Here is a 23,204-nt window from a genome sequence, read left to right as displayed (position 1 = left end):
GTTTGCAGGGCACACCCATGCAGCCAGAGAATCTGTGTTCCAAATCCTTTCTTTGGCCACTTACTAGCTGTAATGGCTTGAACTGTGTCCCCCCAAAATACGTGTCAACTTGGTTAGGCCATGTGTGGTTGTCCTCCATTTTGTGATTTTCCTATGTGTTGTAAATCATCATCTCTGCCTGTGGTTAAAGAGGATTAGGGTGGGATGTAACACCCTTACCAGGTCACATCCCTGATCCAATGTAAAGGGAGTTTCCCTGCTGGGGTGTGGCCTGCACTACCTCGTATCTTACAAGAGATCAAAGGAAAGAGAAGCATGCAGAGAGTTGGGAACCTCATACCACCAAGAAAGCAGTGCTGGGAGCAGAGTGAGTCCTTTGGACCCAGAGTCCCTGTGTGGAGAAGCTCCTAATCTAGGGGAAGATTGATGAGAAGGCCAACAGAGAGAGAAAGCCTTCCCCTGGAGCCGATGCCCTGAATTTGGACTTCTAGCCTACTAGACTGTGAGGAAATAAAATTCTCTTTGTTAAAGCCATCCACTGGGGGTATTTCTGTCATAGCAGCACTAGATAATCAAGACACTAGCTATGTGGCTTTGGCTGTTATTTTACCCTCTCAGCCTCAGTTTCTAACTATAAGATGGTTAGAAAATGGTAGCTCGGTTCCAGGCTTCCAAGTATAACGAGGGACAGTGTCTGGTCCCTGGATGTGCTCATCACATCTGACTCCTCCCCGGCCCACTGGGTTCTTTCCCTGTGAACTCCCCCTTCTCAGCCATGCCCTACTACAGGCAGGAACCCAACATCTCTAAGGCTTAACTCGCGGATTCAGATTTCTGCCTCGCAGCCCAGGGACCAGTTTGTGACTGGCTTCCATTCTCTGACGCAACAAAGAAGAAAGGAAGAAAGATGACGGCGTGTGGGTTTTTTTTGTTTCTTTTTTTATTTAGACATGGAATTTGTCTTCCTTTTCATATAACTTATCTAATTAAAATATTCATCTTGGTAGTTACCACAAAAAAGTAACATAGAAAATTGTATTTACATTTTGGGACCAAAATACAAATGAAGGGCAGGATGACGACTTGTTCCGTTCCCTCCTGCTTCCCGGAAAGAAAAAGCCCCAAAGAAACTGTTCCTCACACCAAGGATCACAAAGCATTCATTTGTAATTTGGTGATTTGTATGTAGTGTAGCACAGGAAAAAAAAAAATTGCACAAGTTTTCACAAATGAGACCAAAAGTTTGATATCATGTGTCTGCTCCACAGCCATTTCCACAACCTGGGTGAGGAGGTCGTGTAGAAATTAGTAGGTTTTTCCTCTTCCCTCTTTTCACCAAGTCACATCCCTGACGCAGACACTTGTGGAGAAGGGTAGGGAGGTGAACAAGAGAAGGTCTGGCTCTATGCAAACAGGGGTGATCAAAAAATCTCTCATGTGCCAAAAATGGATATTGATGTTGGGATGAACAAATAGGATATATGTGTCCTTTCTTCCCTCCCTGCCTAAAAATTCCTAACAGAAGAAATTAAATCATACACAACTGAATCTGAAATATGGAAAACTGGTTTCAGTGACAAAGGCTTGAACACACAGCTAAGAGACAAATTCAAGGCTGGGCGGGGAGGGGAATTCAAGAAAGTTATCCTAGGCAACAGATGGCTGCACCGACCGAAATTTTCATTTGGTTTCAGGCAAGGGGCTTCCTAACATCAGATTTGGGGAGCAGGGTGTGGGACAAGGGCGGAATGGTAATACAAGCAATCAAAAGAAATAATGCTTTACCCAATTCAAAAATGCAGGATGCAAATTAAAACACAGCAATCTGTGTCCCGTTGGCGCTGTGCACTGTGACGCAGAGCTTTGGCGCCCTTCGGAAACATGCTGCAGAGGAGATGCCCTGCATTGCTCTGGAATCTTCAAGGTTAGCCTATCTGAGGTCTCCGGGATATTTAAAAACAAGGGGCCCATAATTTGGGCTTGGAGAAAGCTAACCAAAGGGACTGACTGCAAAGCTCTTCACACTGCCACACTAACCACCCCTCAGTCTGCCTCTGAGGTCTCCTAAGAACGGGCATCTCAAATTATAGCATTTATTCCAACCTAGGTCACAACCAAGTGGACTCTGACTAACTCCGTGTTCTTCAACAGCCCAGGAGGGCCCCGGCACTGTCCTCCTCATCCTGATCTCACTCCCAGCTCACTCAGAAAGCAAGATTCTCCCTTCCCTAACGTGATGCCCTTGCGGTTTCCGCCCATCCTGATGCTGCAGCTCAGACACTTTCTCTGCGTGGCTCTTCCTTCCAAATTCTGCTCAAAGGGCAGAGAGAGCTTCAGCTGTCTTAAAAAACATAGCATATGGCTGTGCTCCTCCAATCACATGATCTTATCTTTTTTAAAAAAGGTGAAACAAAACCAATTTCCAACGTAGCATCGCAACTTCTAAAACCATTCACTTCTGGTAGCAGTTAATTCACAGGGAACGAGAGATTAAAGTGCTTCTACAAGTCTACAGTCTCACTTGGGGTTACAGGAAGCCCTGCCATGGGTCTCTGTTTTTTTCCCCACACTAGTGGGGAGAAGGAACAATAGGGAAGGGGAACAAAACCCTACAATTTTGAGGCAAAAACTGGAAATTATAAAATGTTGGGGCTCTGTGCAAACCAGTCTCCCACAGGTTCTATGTCCTCCAGTGAAGCCTCAAAAAAACAAACAAACAAAAAAGGCAACTGGCAAAAAGGATGGCAGAAAAATCTCTCGACCTTGACAAATAACCTCGCTCATAAATACTAGTTGATGAGTAAGAGATGCACCTGCATAGGGGCTCCAAGCAACACTGAGAAGGGCCTCTGAGGCGAAGGGTCCCACACACCCTGCCCCCTCCAGGGCGGCCCTGGCCCCAGTACTCGCCCGAGTGCAGCAGGCACCACACAGGCTCTGGGGGATGCCCAGCTTTCCCTCTGGACTCGAGTTCACTCGGGAGAGCTCAACTGAGACGGGAATGGCTTTCACCAGGCTTCTGTCCTAAATTAATAAAGGACTCTGAGAGTAAAAGGCTGTTTGGTAGAGGACCCCAAAAAAAAAAAAAAAATACTGGGGGTAATATAAATACAATCTGGGGACAATATTTATTAATTAAAACTATGTCTTATACTTTACAAAGAAGCTAGTTAACAACAAAAGTATAATTGACCTTAAAATCCTCAGTAAGACTGAGGCTTCACATCTTCAGAATTCTGAAGGGCTCTCCAGGCAGGGAGGCAGTGGTGTGGCACGCAGGTTCACGGGGGCAGCACCTGAAAACTGCAGGATCCGAGACCAAAAGCTTCCACAGAACAAAAGACTCTGGTCTCCTTGGGACGTTCCATTCCCCAACCCCCACTGCCCTTCTATTTCCCCCCACCCCCACCCCAAATTCCACCTCCCAGGCAAGTCCTGGGTCTATCGTCGGGAGAATCTGTTCTTGAAAGCTTTAATTGTCTTGGCCATCATCGGGGCAATTTCTGTAAAAAGAGAAATGAGGCAGTTGTTTCAGATCCTTTGACACCATAGACACAGGCCACACTTCACACTATCAAAGCCGAGGCTTGCCACTCTAGGCTGGGCACACCAGACAGATGGATACAAGTTGTTAACTCTGCCAACAGCAAGGATACATAAAGGGCAACAGTCAGAGCAGTGGCACACAGCTAACAACCGAACACCTACCAAGCCGTTCTAACGATGTGCACCAAGGCTCGGAGAGGTCTAACATATTCAGCCATATCCAAGCCAGTAAACAATACCCCTGTCTGCCCAGAGCAGCCACAGGTCTAAAGTGAGCTTAAATGCAAATCCAGCTGAAGGAGGACTAGCCCACCTTCTCAACGGGTTAAACTGAGCACAGCAAAAGCTTAAGGCAGGACCCTCACCCCTCCACCCACCATGGGCCCACCAACGAATACAGATTAAGTCTTAAGTTAGGACCCCCCCTTAGGATACTGGGGATTGTCTAATGTAATAACATTAACAAAATATAGACCCAGCTAGATAAAAAATAAAGACTTGGAAGCTGGGGCTATAAGGTTATAAAACCTCAATCAGATAGACTGTCATTTAGCTGCTAAAAAGTAATTGTAAACCCAGTGTTTCCGTCTGGAGAAAAGGGTTTCATTCAGGTGAAAGCAGCAGAGTGCCGGAACGAACATTCACTATTTCAAAGGCACACGTGTACCACGGACAAGCAGGAAAGTAGGTGAGGAGGCACTAACGTTGAGACCTGCTATGTACAAGGCACCATCCACATGCTACATCCATTACACCCAGTGTAATAGTGGCAATGACAGTGAAGGGGTTCAAATACTCATTTTGAAATATCTGGGCAGGAACCCCAAGTTACTTACTCTTCACAGCTGGTTTCCTAGGATCATAGGAGACAGAGCTGCTCACCACCGGCGCCAAGTGGGCACTGCTGGTGCTCGGGCCGTCGTAGGCCGGCTCCTCGGTGGAAGGGTTAAAGCTGCTGCAACTGCTGGAAGAAGCGTGGCTGCTTCCTGTGGTGTACAGGTCTGACTTGATCCTGTAACATGAACACAGCTGGTCAGTCATCAGCATGAGTGAATCCACCCTCAGCACGAACAGCCTGAAGCTGGCCTGTCTGAGGACTGTTTTGTGGCCACTATTCGACCAGTGGACCCTGGATTCTGGCTCAGAGATCACTGCATCAGCCTTTCAGAATGAATGACAATCTCAGCTATTATATAATATTTCACTATTTAGGTATAAATCTGTATTTTGAAAATGCTTATGTTTTCTTGTTTAAATGGTGAAAGGGAAATAGTGTTTGCCAAGCTCCGGCCATGAGACAGGCTCTGTTCCTCCTTCACTCTTGACCACTGGAGGGTCAGGAATACTTACAGACCCCACTCTGCAGGCCAGGGCGCTGAGGCTCAGGGAGGTAAAGTGCTGAGCAGGCCAAGATCTGTCTCCAGACCCCACACCCTGCACTGCCTTGATTTCCCCTCCAAAAAGGAGTCTCTTCCCATTCCTACGGCTGCCTTTTGGGGTTGATGACAAGCTTGGGGGCTCCCTTCCCTGACCATGCAGAAACCACACAGGGGCAGAAGTCTTACTTGATTCTCTCAGGGACAGCTGCTCCTCCTGTTCCAAACTTCTCTTGCCTCCTTCGGACGTCACGAGGCGGCTTGGCCACAGAGTTGACAAAGGCCATCTTTGCTTGTCGGCCTGTGGAAAGATACAGAGATTAACGCCTGCTTTCTCGTGCAGAGATGCTACTATTATTTAAACCATCCATGCTATGAAGAGATAAAGGCTTTCCAAGTACTCTAAGGGATTATCAATTCTGAAATCCCTACTACAGAATGGCACAGAAGCACGCCCACCTCTGCCCACCCTCTGCAAATGCAAAAGAAATGTAGGTGCCAGAGGTCCTGTATCAGCCGGGCCAGCAAGACCCTGCTGACGACCAAAGCATAGGCCCGCTGTCCGCCAGGCCCCATCCTGCTGTTCTTCCCCCACTCCGCCCACTTCCCTTTACCTTTGGGCTTATTGGCATGCGCGGACCGGATATTCTTTGTCAGTAGCCGTAACCGCTGCTCTCGGGCATCCTGAAGCCGCAGGTACATCTCCCGCCACGACTCATACTCTTCTGGCCTTTCTTCCTTAAAGTCTCGGTGACAGTGAATTTTCCATAATTGATCTGTTTCTTCAATTAATACCTGAAACCAGAACCAGGACATCATTTATATACACTCACTTACAAGCACTCTTACATGTCTCTTTTCTGTTCTTTAATCACCTAGGGGTGACTAGTTTTCTAATAATTTTCTGGTCCTCATAGCAGTATAATATTTAAACATCACAGTTTCTAGGGAAAAAAAATCAAATCACTAAATTAAAAAATTATGTAAGGCACTATGCTAGTTGCTATTGGGGAGTGGGGCTGGGAGAAGAGGCAAAGCAAAAGCTGGTTAAGAAACAGTCTTTGTGCTTTTGGGAAATCAGTAAAGGGTAGAGATGGGATGAAGTCAAATCTAGGCATTGCTCCAGTGAGACACTGAACTATAGTGGAGAGGGGGCCTCCTAAGGAGAGGTTTCTCTGAATTTAATGCAATCAAATGAGTATATTCCAACATTGTTACAAGGAGTTTTGGAGAGATCTAGATGTCTCAGGAGACAGCCAGCCAATCTGTGCTCTTTCATATACACCAGACACCTGAGTGTCAACACAAAGCGCTGTCCCTGCCCTGGGTCCCAGGTTTACTGCTGCCAGGATTCTCCCTCGACCTTTGTGACTAGGCAAGCTCAGGGGAGGCACTGATGTGTTTTTTGCTCCCTTTGAATCCCACCTTGATTCGAGCCCAAGAGGTCCACTTAAGATGCCAGGAGCAGGTGCTAACAATTTGTTTGTTTAAAGGCACAGATGCAGACTGAAAATGCCCAGAAAGGTGATCTGACCACTGGCCTGCCCTTCAGCTTTGGCAGATACACAGAAACAAGGCTATTTCTGGAGACAGAGGCCAGAAAACTGTCCTCATCTAAAACAGGATACTCACGTGATTGTACTCCTCAATGCGATACAGCTGATCAGGCGTACACCTCTCTAAAACGGGTTCAAGAAGAGAATATGGGACTCCTCCCACTTCAAAGATTGCTGCAGAGAATCAAAGGTGAAAGTCTTGAGGAGTGGCCAACACACAGTGATAAGTCTTCAGTGTGACAGTGTGCTTGAGGGAAGTGTGTGACTTACAGTCGATGTTGTTTTTCAGGACTCGGATGCACTGCTGGTGCAAGGTCATCATTTTGGGGAGATAGGCACACTTGGAACCAGAGTACACCTGCATCTTAGAATTCATTCTGCGTCCAGTAAATCCAGCTTCTTCCTCTTCCTGGGGCGAAGAGAGTGCTACAGAGCCAGAGAACAGAAAAGGAAGTCACGAAAGGTGCTAAGCTTTACAGGGGATTCTCCTTCCCACCTCACTCCTTAGCCTCCCAGGTCTCCTTTGCAAAGGCAATCAATGCTACCGTTTTCCTGAGTATCTGGAGTCTATGCAAAAATAACATATACTGCACACATTGCTTTCTTCACTTCCATTACTGTAGAGATGATTCTAAGTCAGTGTATAGAGACGTTCCATGTTTTTACAGCCGCACAGGGCACCACTGCATGGATGAACCATGGTTTATTTAACTGCTAGTCTCTGGCTCCTAGGTGGGTGGCTTCTAATTCTTTTGCTATTAAAACTAGACAATTTTTTTCTAAGATAAAAAGTACATGTAGTATATATAGAATAGAGGACTAATAATAACAGCAGCAGCTAAGATTTACTGAACACTTACTATGTGAAAAACCCAAAACTAAGGGTTTTACTGGCATTATCACTTTTAATCCACTTAACAACTCTATGAGACAGAAATCATTGTTACTCCCATTTTACAGAATACAAAACTAAGGCCCAAACAAATTAAGAAATTACCCAGGCTCATATAACTTACAGGTGCCTTAGCTGGGCATCGAGCCCAAGCCTTCAAACTCCAGAACTTGTGCTCTTAGGAAATGCACCAAAACCTGATGTTATGATGACTATGTTTTGGTGATAGACTGTATGGGAATTTTTTTTGGTTGTTTTCTTTTTAATTGTACTTTAGATGAAGGTCTATAGAACAATCTAGCTTCTCATTAAACAGTACACACATTGTTTTCTGACACTGGTTAACAACCCCACAACATGTCAACACTCTCCCTTCTCAACCCTGGGTTCCCCATTACCAGCCTTCCTGTCCCCTCCTGCCTTCTAGTCCTTGCCCCTGGGCTGGTGTGCCCCTTTGGTCTTGTTTTGTTTTATGGGCCTGTCTAATCTTTGGCTGAAGGGTGAACCTTAGGAGTGACTTCAGTACTGAGCTAAAAGGGTGTCCGAGGGTCATACTCTTGGGGTTTCTCCAGTCTCTGTCAGGCCAGTAAGTCTGGTCTTTTTTTGTGAGTTAGAATTTTGTTCCACATTCTTCTCCAGCTCTGTCTGGAACTCTCTATTGTGATCCCTGTCAGAGCAGTCAGTGGTGGTAGCTGGGTACCATCTAGTTGTACCGGACTCAGTCTGGTGGACACCCTGGTAGTTGTGGTCCTTAGTCCCTTTGGACTAATCTTTCCCTTGTATCTTTAGTTTTCTTCATTGTCACTTTCCCCTGAAGGGGTGAGACCGGTGGAGTATCCTAGATGGCCGCTTACAGGCTTTTAAGGCCCCAGATGCTACTCACCAAAGTAGAATATAGAACATTTTCTTTATAAACTATGTTAAGCCAATTGAGCTAGATGTCCCCCAAGACCATGGTCCCTAGAGCCCTCAGCCCAACAACTCGGTTCCTTGGGGAGTTTGGATGTCTTCCCCAGTATTGTGTACTGTCTTACCCTTCACCAAAGTTACCACTTACCTATTGTCCATTTAGTGTTTTTCCCTTCCTACCCTTCCCCTCCCTTATAACCATCAAAGATCATTTCTTTTTGTATGTAAACCTTTTCATGAATTTTTATAGTAGTGGCCTCACACATTATTTGTCCTTTTGTGATTGGCTCATTTCACTCAGCATAATGCCCTCCAGATTCATCCATGTTGTGAGATGCTTCGCAGATTCATCATTTACAGTTGTGTAGTATTCCATTGTGTGTATGTACCAGTTTGTTTATCCATTCATCTGTTAATGGGCATCTATCAAGGGTGTTTCCATCTTTTTGCTATTGTACGTGAATATTTAAAATCTTTATCTGATTTAAAAAAAGACCCAGAAAATTACCTTTTCGCTTTGGTTGCAAGGATATCAATTCAAAGGAAGGAAGTGGGCGGTAATTGGCCTGTATCATGGGTAACGGGAGGTCTGGCAACACTGGCAGTACATCGGTGGGGACCTGGAGAGAAGAGAGACAGTGAATGGAGAGCCCCTTCTACGAAAACAGCTCTTCCCTACAGCCCACTCCTAACAGGACTAACTGGGCACACTGCCATCAGATTCAGACCAGTGGCGGGGAGTGGTCATGGGTGACAACATCTAAGTCAGGAAGTCAGTACACATGGGCCCATCACAATGGGACACCTCAGAAAATATATAACTTGGGTACAACCTACCCTGGCAGCTAGTGAGGCCCAGAAAAAATTACCGCAAACTGAAATTCAACAGGACATGTAAAGCCAAGTCAACAAAACAGCAGCAGGCGGATCCTGTGAGCTCTGGAGGGCCAGATGCTCTGAATACGAGGCCACCAAGGGGCTCACGGAGTTACCTTTTTCAGCTTGGCTGACTCGGCTCCAGACGGCTGCAACTTCTCTGATTTGTTTTCATTCACCTTAGGTAGTTTCTGAGCCGAGTCCAAGTTTTTACTAGTGCTTTTAGAATCACTTTTTTTAAGTCCTTTTTCTCCAAGTGCAGTGGCTGAAGTTTTCACAATCTTTTTCTTTTTCTTCCGGGGCTGGTCATAGCTGAGGTATGACTCAAAAGACATGGTGGGCTGCTCAAATTCGTCATCCATATCTGCCTCCTCAGCTTTAGGGAAGGAGCCCACTGACTTTCTATCCAGATAGGAAGTTTTTAGTTTCCCTTCTTGAGTCTTTAGATTATTGGAAGCCTTCTCTTTTGCCTTGGGCACTGGGTCTCCTGCCCCCCTTCCTGTGTCTAAGCTGTCTAAACTTTGCTTATTTTTATCTGATTTGGTTTTCTCTGAGTCTTTGTGCTTTGGCTTTTTAAGGTGGTTGTCTGAAGCAACCTCCAAGGGGGGTAACAACTTTTTCTTGATGTTGCTGCCCTCTCTTTCCTTCTCTTTCTTGGCACCACTAGAGGGTGGTTTCTCCTTTGTGCTATCGCCTGAGAACGGCCTTCGGTTTTCCTCTTTGGAAATGGCCTTGTGTGATTTCTCTCTGCTCAGAGCAGAGGACTTGTCATCACCCTTGGCATCCAACAGGCGTTTCTCCTTGTGGGAAGATTTGTGCTCCTTGCTTTGACTCACCACCCCTTTACTCTGGGGTTCACCCAGGTGCCGTTCTTGACTGACCCCCAGTCTGTCCTGAAAGGCATTACTATGGCCTTTTCCAGGCTTCTGGTGTGGAACAATGGGCACGTGGTCCTCCTCCGGGGATCTGTAGTGGTCCACACACATCTGATGAGGACTGGTAGAAGACGGAGGAGACTGAACGTGGCCATAATCGGAAGATTCGTGGTCTGAAGAATAAGCTGGTGAGACTCTGTGGCACCTCTTTCTCTCATCTTGCCTCTCATGACTGTGAGAGACTTTGTGAGGTCTCTCAAGCTCTGGGAGTTTTCTGTGTTTTTTCTGTCTGTAGTCAGGGCTGTAGGATCGGCTACCAGAGGCTTTCCAGTTTCCTTGGTAGTCCACTTCCATCTCCTCCTCCTTCTGAAGAGCATCCCTAGGGCGCTTTCGGGAATTACTCTTCTCAAAGTCCTGTTCATCGGTCTCGGTGTTCCTAAAATAAAAGAAAAAGCAGATGAAGCAAACGAGTCTCAGTGGAATCCTTATTCAGAGGACAGGATCACAGAACCTAAACTCACAAAAGAGGTGACGAAAATGCAGAGTTAGAAACAACACCTCAGGAAAGACATAAATGGTTATGCTCAAAAATACTCAAGTCGTAATTAGTAAAGAATGTCTGCCTTGAGCATTGTGCTCTTTTGAAAAACGTCAGTCAATTCCGACCCATAGCGACCCTATAGGAGGGGGCAGAACTGCCCCACAGGGTTTCCAAGGAGCAGGTGGTAGATTGGAACTGCTGACTTTTTGGTTAGCAGGTGAGCTCTTAACCACTGCACCACCAGGCTTCCATAAAGAACTATCTATATGGGATCAAACTCATAAGGTTAGCAAGGAAGCTTGGAGGACAGAGAGTTTATATTGGTAGGGGAGGAACAATTTGGAAATGCAGAGCAAGAATGCTGCACTACTTAAAGAATATAGACAAAGTCACTGAACTATACAGGTAAACTGCTGAATTGCTGTATGTTTCCCTGTGTCTATTTTCAACAACAAAAAAATACTCAAGTAGGTTTTAAAATTGTGAAACTGAAATATTCAATAAATGGAAAATGACTAGTTGAACTACGGGATACAAAAAAAGATCAAATATCTTGTGGACATAAAAATGCTTATTTTTTTCCAACATGGGGACATGTTTAACCTGTTTCATAAAATGGGAGGTTTCAAATTTATACAGTTTGTCCACAACTACATAAAGATGCGTCTAAAAGGAGGTTAGAAAGAAATACACCAAAATGTTAATAATGCTTATCTTTGGATGGTAAAATTACAAGAAGCTTTTGTTCTTATTTCTATTTTTCTATATCTTCTGATGTTATACAAATGACAGAAATTATTTTTATAACGGAGGCAAAATAGATATTTTAAATAAGGCAGAAAGGAATTAATTAAAAAAACCATCTCTGAAGATAAACATTTCCAAGTACCAGATTTAACCATGAAGTTGAGCAAGCCAAAAGAGAAACATTCTTACCTTTCCACAGGCACCAACTTCTTCCACTGGGCCACTAAATCTCTGGCAAAGCTTCCTACGTGCTCGTGTTTTCGCAAGCTGTTTACTGTTTTCCCGACTCCAGTCTCCTACACGTTTGAGAAAGGAATTGTTAGAGGATTTTAGAGCTAGGCTCACATTTTTCTACAGAAATAAGGCCTACTGCTCTGAGAAACTATTCAACAAATAGTGTTGTTGTTGTGTGCTGCTGAATCAATTCCAACTCATATCAACCCTATGCTGTTGTTAAACAACAACAACAAAAAAAACCGAACCTGTTGCCATCGAGTTGATTCTGACTCATTGCAACCCTAAAGGACAGAGCTGAACTGCCCCATATGGTTTCTTAAGGAGCACCTGCTGAATTTGAACTGCCGACCTTTTGGTTAGCAGCTGTAGCTCTTAACCACCACTACGCCACCAGGGCTTCTACGCTGTTGTTAGGTGCTGTCAAGTCTATTCCGACTCACAGGGACCCTATGTACAACAGAATGAAACACCGCCCAGTACTGGGCCATCCTGTGCCAATTGCTGCTATTTTTGAGCCCATTGTTGCAGCCAGTGTGTCAATGCACCTCGCTGATGGTCTTCTTTTTCACTGGCCCTCTACTTCACCAGGCGAGATCCTTCTCCAGGAACTGGTCCCTGATAACATATCCAAAGTACATGAGATGCAGTCTCGCCACCCTTACTTGTAAGGAGCACTCTGGCTGTATTTCTTCCAAGACAGAGCTGTTCGTTCTTCTGGCAGTCCATCATACATTCGATATTCTTCGCCAACACTATAATTCAAATGCGTTACTTCCTCTTCGGTCTTCCTTATTCACTGTCCAGCTTTTGCACACATATGAGGCAACCGAAAATACCATGCTTGGCTTGGGTCAGAGACACTTCAGTTCTCAAAATGACATCTTTGCTTTTCGACACTTTAAAGAGGTCTTTTGCAGCAGATTTGCTCAATGTCATGTGTTGTTTTATTTCTTGACTGCTGCTTCCTTGGGTGTTGATTGTGGTTCCAAGTAAAATGAAATCCTTGACAACCTCAATCTTTTCTCTGTTTATCATGATGTGGCTCATTGGTCCAGTTGTGAGAATTTTTGTCTTCTTTATGTTCCGTAATCCATACTGAAGGCTGTGGTCTTTACCAATAAGTCCTTCAAGTCCTCTTCGCTTTCAGCAGGCAAAGTTGTGTCATCTGCACATCACAGATTGTTAATGAGCCTAACTCCAATCCTGATACCGTGATCTTTCTTCTTCATCTAGTCCAGCTTCTTCCACTTGCTCGGCATACGCAATGAATAAGTATGGTGAAAGGACACAAATCTGATGCACACCTTTCCTGATTTTAAACCACACAGTATCCCCGTGATCTGTTCGAAAGACTGCCTCTTCGTCTATGTACAGGCTCCCTACAAGGACAATTAAGTGTTTGGGAATTCTCATTCTGCACCATGTTATCTATAATTTGCTATGATCCGCACAGTCAAATGGCCTCTGCATGGTAAATTAAACACAGGTAAACATCTTTCTGGTATTTTATAGTTTCAGCCAGGATTCAACTGACATCAGCAATGATATCCCTTGTTCTACATCCTCTTCTGAAACTGACTTGAATTTCTGGCAGTTCCCTGTTGATGTACTGCTGCAACCACTTTTGAATGATCTTCTGCAAAATTTTACTTGCATGTGATATTAATGATATTGTTGGACAATTTCTACATTCTGCTGAATCACCTTTTTTTGGAATGGGCACAAATATGGATCTCTTCCAGTCGGTGGGCCAGGTAGCTGTCTTCCAAATTTCTTGGCATAGACAAGTGAGTGCTTCCAGTGGTGTATTCGTTTGCCAAATGCAAGGTGAGACCTCTGATCCTTCTTCTTTGTTGCTGACTTCTGAATTCCCATCACCAGTAATTGTCAGGGCATCCTGATTGCATGTTTGATCAATTTCACACTATAGAAGTTGGTAAAAGACTTCAATTTATCCATCTGCGGCATTGGTGGTTGATGCGTAAATTTGAATAACAGTCATATTAACTGGTTTTCCTTGTAGGCGTATGGATATTATCCTATCGCTGACAGCATTGTACTTCAGGATAGGTCCTGAAATGTTCTTTTTGATGATGAATACAATGCCATTCCTCTTCAATTTGTCATTTCTGGCACAGTAGACCATATGATTGTCTGATTTGAAATGACCAATGCCAGTCCATTTCAGCTCACTAATGCCTAGGATACTGATGTTTGTGCATTTCATTTTTGGTGATTTCCGATTTTCCATATTCCATTAATGTATGTTTGTAGCTGTCTCTTCTCATTTTGAGCCGTACCACATCAGCAAATGAAGGCCCAGAAAGTTTGACTCCATCCACATCATTAAGGTCGACTCTACTTTGAGGAGGCAGCTCTTCCCCAGTTGTATGTCGAGTGCCTTCCAACCTGAGGGGCTTGTCTTCCTTGACTATATCAGACAATGTTCCACTGCTATTCATAAGGTTTTCATTGGCCAATTTTTTTTAAGAAATAGATCGCCAGGCTACAATCTTTATGAAAGCACACTGCCACATCTTTTTCTCGCTGAGTGGCTGGTGGGTTTGAACCGCCAATATTTCAATTACCAGCCACTAGGGCTTCTTCAACAAACAATAGTTCCTCTCTAAAACATACTTTGCAAGTCTTAGTACCATATATTTTGTATCTAAGAAAACAACAAAACACTACTGCAAGAGACCAAAAGAGATCTACATAAATGGAAATACACACCACACTCATGACTAGGTAGACTTAACATTGTGAAAACATCAATTCTACCCAAAGCACTCTGCAAATACAATGCAAATTCAATCCAAATACCAAAAGCATTCTTTAATGAGATGGAAAAACTAATCGTTAACTTTATATGGAAAGAAAAGAGGCACTATTGAAGAAGAACAAAGTAGCAGGCCTTGCACTACCTAACCTCAGAACCTACTATACAGCTACAGTAGTCAAAACAGCCTGGTACTGGTACATCACCAGACATATTGACCAATGGAACAGAATCGAGAGCCCAGATGTAAATCCATCCACCTACATTCACCTGATCTTCAACAGAGAACCAAAGTCCATTAAACAGGGAAAAGATAATCTTTTTAGCAAATGATGCTGGCAAAACTGGCTGTCTATCTGTAAAAAAAACAGGACCCATACCTCACACCATACACAAAAACTATTTCAAAGTGGATCAAAGACCTAAATATAGAACCAAAAACTATAAAGATCATAGGAAAAAAATGGGGTCAATGCAAGAAGCCCTAATAAATGGCATAAATAGGATACAGACCATGACTAACAATACACAAGCACCAGAAGATAAGCAAGGTAACTGGGACCTTCTAAAAATTAAACACTTATGCCCATCAAAAGACTTCAGCTAAAAAGTAAAGAGAGCCTACAGACTGGGAAAAAAATTTTAGCTATGACAAATCTGACAAAGGTCTAATCTCTAAAATCTATAGAAAAATCCAACACTTCTACAACAAAAAGAAAAATAATCCAATTAAAAAATGGACAAAGGATATGAACAGACACTTTATCAAAGAAGACACTCAGACGGCTAACAGACACATGAAGAAATGCTTGTGATCATTAGCCATTAGAGAAATGCAAATCAAAACTATAACGAGATACCATCTCACCCCAGTATTACTGGCACGAATAAAAAAAAAAACAGATAATAACAAATGTTGGAAAGGCTGCGGGGAGCTAGGAACTCTTACGCACTGCTGGTGGGAATGTAAAACGGTACAACCATTTTGGAAAATGATATGGCGCTTCCTTAAAAAGCTAGAAATAGAAATACCATACGATTCACCAATCCCACTCCTATGGATATACCCTACAGTAATAAGAGCCGTCACAGGAACAGACATTGCACACCCATGTTCACGGCAGCATTATTCACAAGAGCAAAAAGATGGAAACAACCTAAGTGCCCATCAACAGTCAGCAGATGAATGGATAAACAAACTAGGGTACATACACACAATGGAATACTTCACAACAATAAAGAACAATGATGAATCTGCAAAACATGGATGAATCAGGAGGGCATTACTGCTGAGTGAAATAAGTCAATAAGTCAATCACAAAAGGCCAAATACTGTATGAGACCACTATTATAAAAACTCATGAAGTTAACACACAGAAAGAAACAATCTTTGACGGTTACTAGGAAGGAGAGGGGTAGGGAAGGAAAAACACTAAATTGACGAATAATAAGTGGTAACTTTGGTAAAGGGGAAGTCAGCACAACCTGACCAAGGCAAGATCTTGGAAGCTTCAAAGGCACATTCAACCTCTCTCTAAAAGACTGAATTACTGGGCTGAGGGCTGGGACCATAGTCTCTGGGGATATCTAGCTCAACTGGCATAACATAGATTATAAAGAAAATGTTCTACATCCTACTTTGGTGAGTAGCGTCTGGGGTCTTAAAAGCTTGTGAGCAGCCATCTAAGATACTCCACTGGACCCACCCCATCTGGAGCAAGGGAGAATGAAGAAAATCAAAGACACAAGGAAAAGATTAATCCAAAGGACTAATGGACCACAACTACCACAGCCTCCACCAGACTGAGTCCAGCACAAATAGATGGTACCCAGCTACAACCACCAACTGCTCTGACAGGGATCATAATAGAGGGTCCCCAAGAGAGCTGGAGAAAAATGTAGAACAAAATTCTAACTCACAAAAAAAATACTAGACTTACTGGTCTGACAGAGGCTGAAGAAACCCTGAGAGTATGGCCCCGAGACACTCTTTTAACTCAGTACTGAAGTCAATCTTCAGGTTTACCCTTCAGCCAAAGATTAGACAGGCCCATAAAACAAAACTAGACTAAAGGGGCACACCAGCCCAGGAGCAATGAAAAGATAGCAAGAGAAGACCAGAAAGCTGGTAATGGGGATCTCAAGGTCAAGAAGGGAAGAGTGTCAACATGTTGTGGGGTTGGCAACCAATGTCACAAAACTATGTGTATTAATTGTCTAATGTACAAAAAAAAAGAGCAAGAAATGCATGAGACAGAAGTAGCAAGAATTTAAAAAATACTTTGTTTCTTTGCCTCAACTCTCCAATGACACACAGTAGCAAAGCATACAACATTTAAAGGAGGAACATTTAATTAAAACACGTTAATAATAACAGAGAGAGTGGCAGGTGCCAGGCACTGAGCTAACAAGAGGCTTGCATACAATATCTGAATCAGTCCTTATAATAGCTCAGTGAGGCAGGAGTCACCCAGTTTTACAAAAGAGGTACAGACTAAAGTCACAGAGCTTGGATTTGAACCCAGGACTGGCTGGTGCCAAAGCTCATGCACCTTTTATTTATATGTATTTAATGAAGGTAAAATTCACATAACATAAATTCACCATTTGAACTATCTTAAAGTGTACAATTTAGTGGTTTCCAGAACACTTGCAATATTGTGCAACTATAACTACTATCTAATTCTAGAAACCCTGTTCCTCCCATTTGCCTCCATCCCCTGCCACCCACTAATCTACTTTCTGACTATGGATTTGTCTATTCTGAATATTTCATAAAAACAGAATCATACAACATGTAGCCTTTGGTGTCTGGCTTCTTTCACTTTCAAAGTCCATGCTCGTAATCATTACTCTAGAATCCTTCCCAGTGTGTAGGGGGTAGGAAATTGTTTCGTAACATTCAAAGTTGTACAACTCTTACCGCAAGAATGTCTACTGTAATAGGCAACATGGAGAGTTTCTTCAAATATTTCAATAGCTGCAGAGAGAAAAGACATTAAACATTAATTTCTACAAAATTATAATCGTATTCATTGAAGCTGAGTAATAACTAACAGTTGAGCACTTACTTGGGGTTAAGTCTTATACAGTAACAAGTACTGTTACTGTCCCAGTTTACAAGTGTGGAAACACACTCAAGAAAGTTAAATGACTTGTCCCAGGATGCAAGTGGGGCAGGATTCACTAGGTCTGTGTCTTTGGATCCATGCTTTCAACCCCTATGCTGTATCAGGAAGAAGTAAGGCTTAGAAGAGAATCAAAACTCACCAACTCTAATAAAAGTCATCAACAATTATCATCTTGCCCCAGTTTTACCAGAGAATTTACCAGAAAGGTACCAATTTTAGGAAAATTAACCATGAATCTGGTGCAGAGGAAGGGACAAAGGGGACAAAGTCTCTACAGGAAAAGGGTATCACATTTCCAGGAAGACTCACAGTGTTAAAGAGAGGGAGGTGATCTCAATACAAGCCGGAAGCCTACAGCATTTTAAGTTACCAGAACCAGAGTTTTGTCATTAATGATAAACATAAAATGTCTGTGTAGATTAGAAAAGTGATCTGGGTTTGGCCACATTTCCTTTCTCTAGTCCCTGAAACTAGGTCACAATTGGTAGAACAGAGCTGTTAATATGGTGTTCCAGAGTCAGAAATGGGCCTTACAGTCTGGCTCTGTCACCTCCTTGCTGGTTGATCTTGTCTAAGTCAGTAACCTCTCTGAGCCTCAGCTAGCACCCCTGCAAAGCAGGGACTAGATCCTGCCTTGCTTTCACTAGCTGTGAGGATTCCCTGAGACAATGCATGTCCAGTCCTGAGCCACAGTGAGTGGAATGCTATAAATGCTCAATAAATGTTTATTATTAATCATTTCATTCATCGACTGATAGCTCTTTAAATGTTCTACCCCGGATCTTCAAATGAGTATTCCTCAGCCAACTCCTAACTTGCTCTATTTCTACCAAGAGTCATGATTGGCTATGCCTTTTTCTAGGAAATGTTTATGTATACCTACAGGAGTGCTGCAAAATACTCTTGAATCAAAATAGATAACTGTGACTACCTTTACATTCAAATCTTAGATAATGAGATCTAGTCTTCTTCCATGTGTGGCCCAGGCTATAGTTAGTATGCTATACTGCTATTAGGTAGAGTACGTTTTTCTGGCCATTCTACTTCAATAATTACTTAACATAGTTGCTGGGCTGAGCAATAAGATGACAGATGATAATCCTGTTTGACTGGGAACATGCAAGAAGAAAACTGGTGTATTTGACTGAAAATTATCTTCTACTTTAAACTTGACCACCACCATCATCTAACTCAGGACAATTTCTATGTGCATCATTTCATATCACCCAAGCTATGGGTACAAAAATCAACACCAATTCCTTTTCTTAAATGAATATATAGAATCATTGAGAAGATTAAAAACAGGCCATTCCCCCAAAATGCCATTCCCAGGAAGAGGAAGGCTGGGAACATTTATATCCATCCACTGTGTATCAGCTACTATGATAAGTGCTTACACATGTTACCTTGTTTCATTCTTATTACAACCCTAGGAAGTAGGTATTATTCTCCCCATTTTACAGATACTGAAGCTGAGCCCAATGGGGTTAGGTAATTTGCCTAATAAGTAAGTAAACAAAACATGTCTACCACGCCATGTACTACAAAGCCAGAAGAAACATTCAACATAACAGCACTATCCTTAGGAAATAGGAAAAGAAAATGGAGCAGTGGCTCGTCAGTCTCTTAGCATGCTGGGAACAAAGCAGAACAACCTGTCAGTATTACACTGCCAGACAGGTTAGAATCCACACCATAAACGAGGTCACTATGTGAACAAAGAGTCCCAGGACCTACAAAGCCAACATACAGGCTGAGGCCAGCGGTCACAGACAGTGTTTATCCCGAAGCCTAGCACTAGCTGCTAGTGGAGAGAATACTGCCTTCCTGTTTCACTTTGGGTTAGCAGGGATGATTTAAAAGCACTCAAAACTAAAACCCTCGAGATTTCCAAACCGATTTGGCCAAACAAAAGAGAAAAGGGACTTCCATTTTCTATGAATGTCAAGAAGGAACAGAGCAATGACAAGGTAAAAGTACTTTGAGCATCTCCAGGTAAACTTGTGTTATCAAACCAAAGGACCAACTGATAAAGGACAGTTGAGAAATTTCAAACATTGGCACAGTACAAGCTCAGGAATCTCAGTTGTCCCTTGTGCGCACCTTCAACCTAAAGAGCGAGAGATGTTCGTGATGCTGATCCCTAGCTCAGCAGCGTCACTAGGGTTGGTGTCATCCAGTGCCGTAGCTCACGGTGTCACCCCCACTATGGACTTCCTCATACATGCACCAGACCATACAGAATCCTCAGTAATGTTTTTTGTACTAATGTTACTCATCAGTCGTAATTCCCACATGTCACTCCTCCTTTTCCTTTTAATTACTCCTTCATCCTCAAAAAAGCAGTTACTGATACAGGTTCACGTATACTAATCACCACAATACTGTAGCTAAAACACCAGAGAATTTGACAAAATCAGCCACTAAAAAACACCGGCAGCAACAAAATAACAGTGCGTGCCTGTAGCGTGTAGATGAAGCCACATGAAGTGTCACTGTAATTGGGTGATAATGACAGCTCTGACCAGAGCGCATTAGAAGGCTCAAAAAGTACATCAGCATAGAGCTTTAGCCTAGTAGGTATACTGATATATGTCAGCTGGGCTTACAAAAAATGTTTTTCTTGTTATAACTACAGGAATTTTTTTATTAAAAAGTAATAAACTTCTGCTGAAACACTGCATAAAAATTTTATAGACAGTTATTTCGGTGTCACCCCCTCTGACAGTGTCACCCAGTGTGGTCTACAACCCTGGTACTCCCCTACTGACACCACTGCCTAGCTCTCCATCTGCTACCAAATAGTGTTCTTTGTAGTTTTAGCATTCAAGAAACGCCATACCGAAAACCAAAACCCATTGCCATTGAGTTGATTTTAACTCAGAGTGACCCTGTAAGACAGAGTAGAACTGCCCTATAGAGTTTCCAAGAAGTGGCTGGTTGATTCAAACTGCCAACTTTTTGGTTACCAGCCAAACGCTTAACCACTGAACCAGCGGGACCCCCAAATGTACCACAGGACAGGTAAATTTTTTAAAGTGTTAATGCCTTACTATACCAACCACGAAAATAGTCTTCAATTAAATAGGTGGAACAGAAACCAAGAGGCCTTGGTCAGCCAAATACCTTCTCCCCAAGTAAGCCTAGATCATAAATGGGCTTAAAGGTGAAAACTGAGTTACAGTTAAACACCAGTGTTTAATGCCAGAAAATCCATGAACGTAGGTGTAGAATCAACGCTTTGGCTAATAATGGTTTGAAATCAAAATCTGGTTCCAAATTCAATACTGCTATATAATCATCTTGCAATTTCAAGAACAACCTGTGCGAGCTTGTAGCATTAACAGAAGGCTGAAGGGAAGGCAGCCAGTGTGCCAGCTTGCAATTTTCCCTCTGCAGTTAAACCATTTCTGAATGCCAGCTACTATGTCCTCTGTAAAAATGATCTCTCCCAACATTCTGCCATCTTCATAATGCTCACTTCACAGTACAAAGCCAGAAGTTCAGGGTGATTTTCTACCCATGAAGACAAAGTCCAAATGCTCACAAAAATCACGTACAGTTCAAGAAGGATGGGAAACCAACAAGCGTTTTGCAAATTTGATATTTCATACACACCAACTACTAGAAAGCCTTCTTCAAAACTTAAATACTAGTGGAAACATGACTATAGATGCTACATAAGCCACTTTTTATCTGATGGAAATAAAGACCAAATGGGGGATGGTGACATAATATTGCATTGTGGTTTTAAAATCAGTCATAAACCTTACAGTGTTTAAGAAAACAAACTAGTACTCAGAAATAAGGGCCATTTATTAGATGACCACAAAGGGTAACTGTAAAAGGCAACTTGCAAATACGCCTGGCCACTAGGCACTAAAGCTGCAACAGAAAATATCACACAACACAATTAAAAGCATTTAAGTTTTCACAGGTTTAAAACTAAAATGGCTTCCTGAAAAAGTGGAAGGAGAGTTAAAAAGTGACCTGATGATGAGAAGCTGTAGGCAGCCTTTGGAAATGGAGAAAACCTCTCCTATGAGAGACTAAGAACAAGGTAAAGAGAAAAACGCCTTTTTTAAAGAGTGGCAAGTAATACCCACTGAGCACTTACTCTGAGCCTGGCACGTAATAGCTTTAGTTTAGTCCTAGGAAGCAGCGATGATGCAGGTGATAAAACAGGCTCAGCAAAGGGAACTTCCCCCCAACGTCTACGCTGCTGAACGGATTAGAACCCAAACTCCACGACTTTATCTCAACTGCCTCTCTCCACTGCTTCCTCTTTGAACAGGATTCTCGGGCTCAGAGGTTCAACTCTAGGTATGGGTACAGCCCAGTTAGAATGCTCACAAACACCTCAATGGAAAAATCCTAACACCCACCAGACGCTCCCAGAGACGAGAAGCAGGGTAAGAGGAAGGAGAGACAAACGAGCGCTACTAAATAGGTAAAAATAAAAATGCCCATCACTCTGGCCTTTTTTATCAAGGCCAGAAGGAAATCTAGCTGCAACTTCTAACGTTTTTTGTTTTTTTCTTCGCCTTCCCAATTTCAACCTAAGTTTCTATGAGTGGAGTTTTTATTTATTTTGTTGTGAAAGGGACTCACTGAGAAAGCGAAAAGGTCAGTGCTCTAACATAAAGCCGGCGAGCGATTAAAACCTTGCTTACGGACGCAGGACCCCACATACCCCGAGTCTAGACTCTCGTGCACAGGCTGTACCGTCTCCTCTGGGCACCTAAAGACACTAAGAAACCGAGGGCGTTTCGCAGGGAGAGCAAGGGAGCTAAGCACGCAGCGCAGGAACCGGGAGCAGGCAGGAGTTAACTCCGGAGCGAGCGCCCTTCCCGGCCCCCGGCGAGCCACCCCGACAGGAAACAGCTGGCTCGGGGCGCCGAGGGAGCGGCTCCGGGAGCCCGGCGGGGGCACAGCCCTGGGCACGCGGTGCCGGGCAGGAGCGCGCCCCTCGCCGTCCGGGGACCAGGAGGGAGGGACGGGGCCCGGGGCCGCCGAGCTGCGAGCCTGACACCGGGAGCCCCCGCGTGGCAAGCGGCCGATCGGCCGCGAACTTCCCGACCCGGGTCCGCGAGCCCCGCGGGCCTGGCACGGGGTCCGAGTCCCCGGCCCCGGGGGGCTGGATCGACCCTCGGAGACCCCGGCTGCGCCCGCGACCGTTACGGGGCCCGCGCCGGCCAACGCCCGCCCCGCTCCGCGCAGCCCGCCGACTCACCTTCTTGGGGTCCGGGTTCGCGGCCAGGCGCGCCTGCAGCTTCTCCACAACTTGGAGCGCCGACTCCGCCGCCATCGCTGTCACTGGCGCGGCCTCCTCGCCGGAACTGGGTCCGCGTCGCGTCCTCGGGCCGCGGCTCCGCCCTCCGTGCATCCCCGGCGGAGACGGAAGCGCGACTGGCCCCTTCCGGGGCTCGGCCGGGGGGCGGGGGGCGCGGGGCCGGCCGCAGGCTCCGCCCCCAGGTCCCGGGGGGCCGGGCGCCCGGGAGCGCGCGCCGCGAGCCGGGGGCCGCAGGGTCTGGGCACGCGGGTCGCGCGAGGGCCGCCGCTGGGCAGCCGCGCGTCTGGGCCTCGCTGCGCGGAGCCATAGGCCGGGATGACATCCGCTCGTGCAGTCCCAGACGGACTGGGGGTCCAGCGCCAAACGCTGGCCTTATAAATCCCACACCGCCACCCCCGCTGGTGGTCCTGAAGTCAATCGGCGGGAGTCAACGACGGCGACCACCC

At 44.5% G+C, this 23,204-nt stretch overlaps 1 protein-coding gene across 1 annotated transcript; it reads right to left on the bottom strand.

Moving 5' to 3' along the window:
• Nucleotides 1-921: 921 nt before the first annotated feature.
• On the bottom strand, nucleotides 922-22,866 carry ELOA (elongin A). Its single transcript, XM_049878246.1, has 11 exons — nucleotides 22,699-22,866; nucleotides 17,258-17,314; nucleotides 11,508-11,614; nucleotides 9,272-10,466; nucleotides 8,788-8,899; nucleotides 6,749-6,904; nucleotides 6,555-6,652; nucleotides 5,537-5,717; nucleotides 5,112-5,223; nucleotides 4,383-4,558; nucleotides 922-3,503 (listed from the first exon to the last, which is right to left on the bottom strand). Exons 1-11 carry the CDS (start codon nucleotides 22,849-22,851, stop codon nucleotides 3,442-3,444), a joined length of 2,409 nt encoding a protein of 802 aa, XP_049734203.1. The 5' UTR covers nucleotides 22,852-22,866; the 3' UTR covers nucleotides 922-3,441.
• Between the last annotated feature and the right edge of the window lie 338 nt (nucleotides 22,867-23,204).

This window comes from Elephas maximus, chromosome 3 (genome assembly GCF_024166365.1).
Source record: "Elephas maximus indicus isolate mEleMax1 chromosome 3, mEleMax1 primary haplotype, whole genome shotgun sequence".
NCBI classification, from domain to species: domain Eukaryota; kingdom Metazoa; phylum Chordata; class Mammalia; order Proboscidea; family Elephantidae; genus Elephas; species Elephas maximus.
Note: the sequence above shows the minus strand (reverse complement) of the source record. Positions and strands in the feature narration are given on the sequence as shown.

Excerpts from the sequence above, each read along its gene's own strand:
- ELOA (XM_049878246.1), bottom strand. The coding sequence starts at position 22,851 with ATGCACGGAGGGCGGAGCCGCGGCCCGAGGACGCGACGCGGACCCAGT. Across the intron at positions 6,653-6,748 it reads CCTGAAAAACAACATCGACT|CAATCTTTGAAGTGGGAGGA; the intron begins GTAAGTCACACA and ends GATTCTCTGCAG. Across the intron at positions 5,224-5,536 it reads GCATGCCAATAAGCCCAAAG|GCCGACAAGCAAAGATGGCC; the intron begins GTAAAGGGAAGT and ends ATCTTTCCACAG.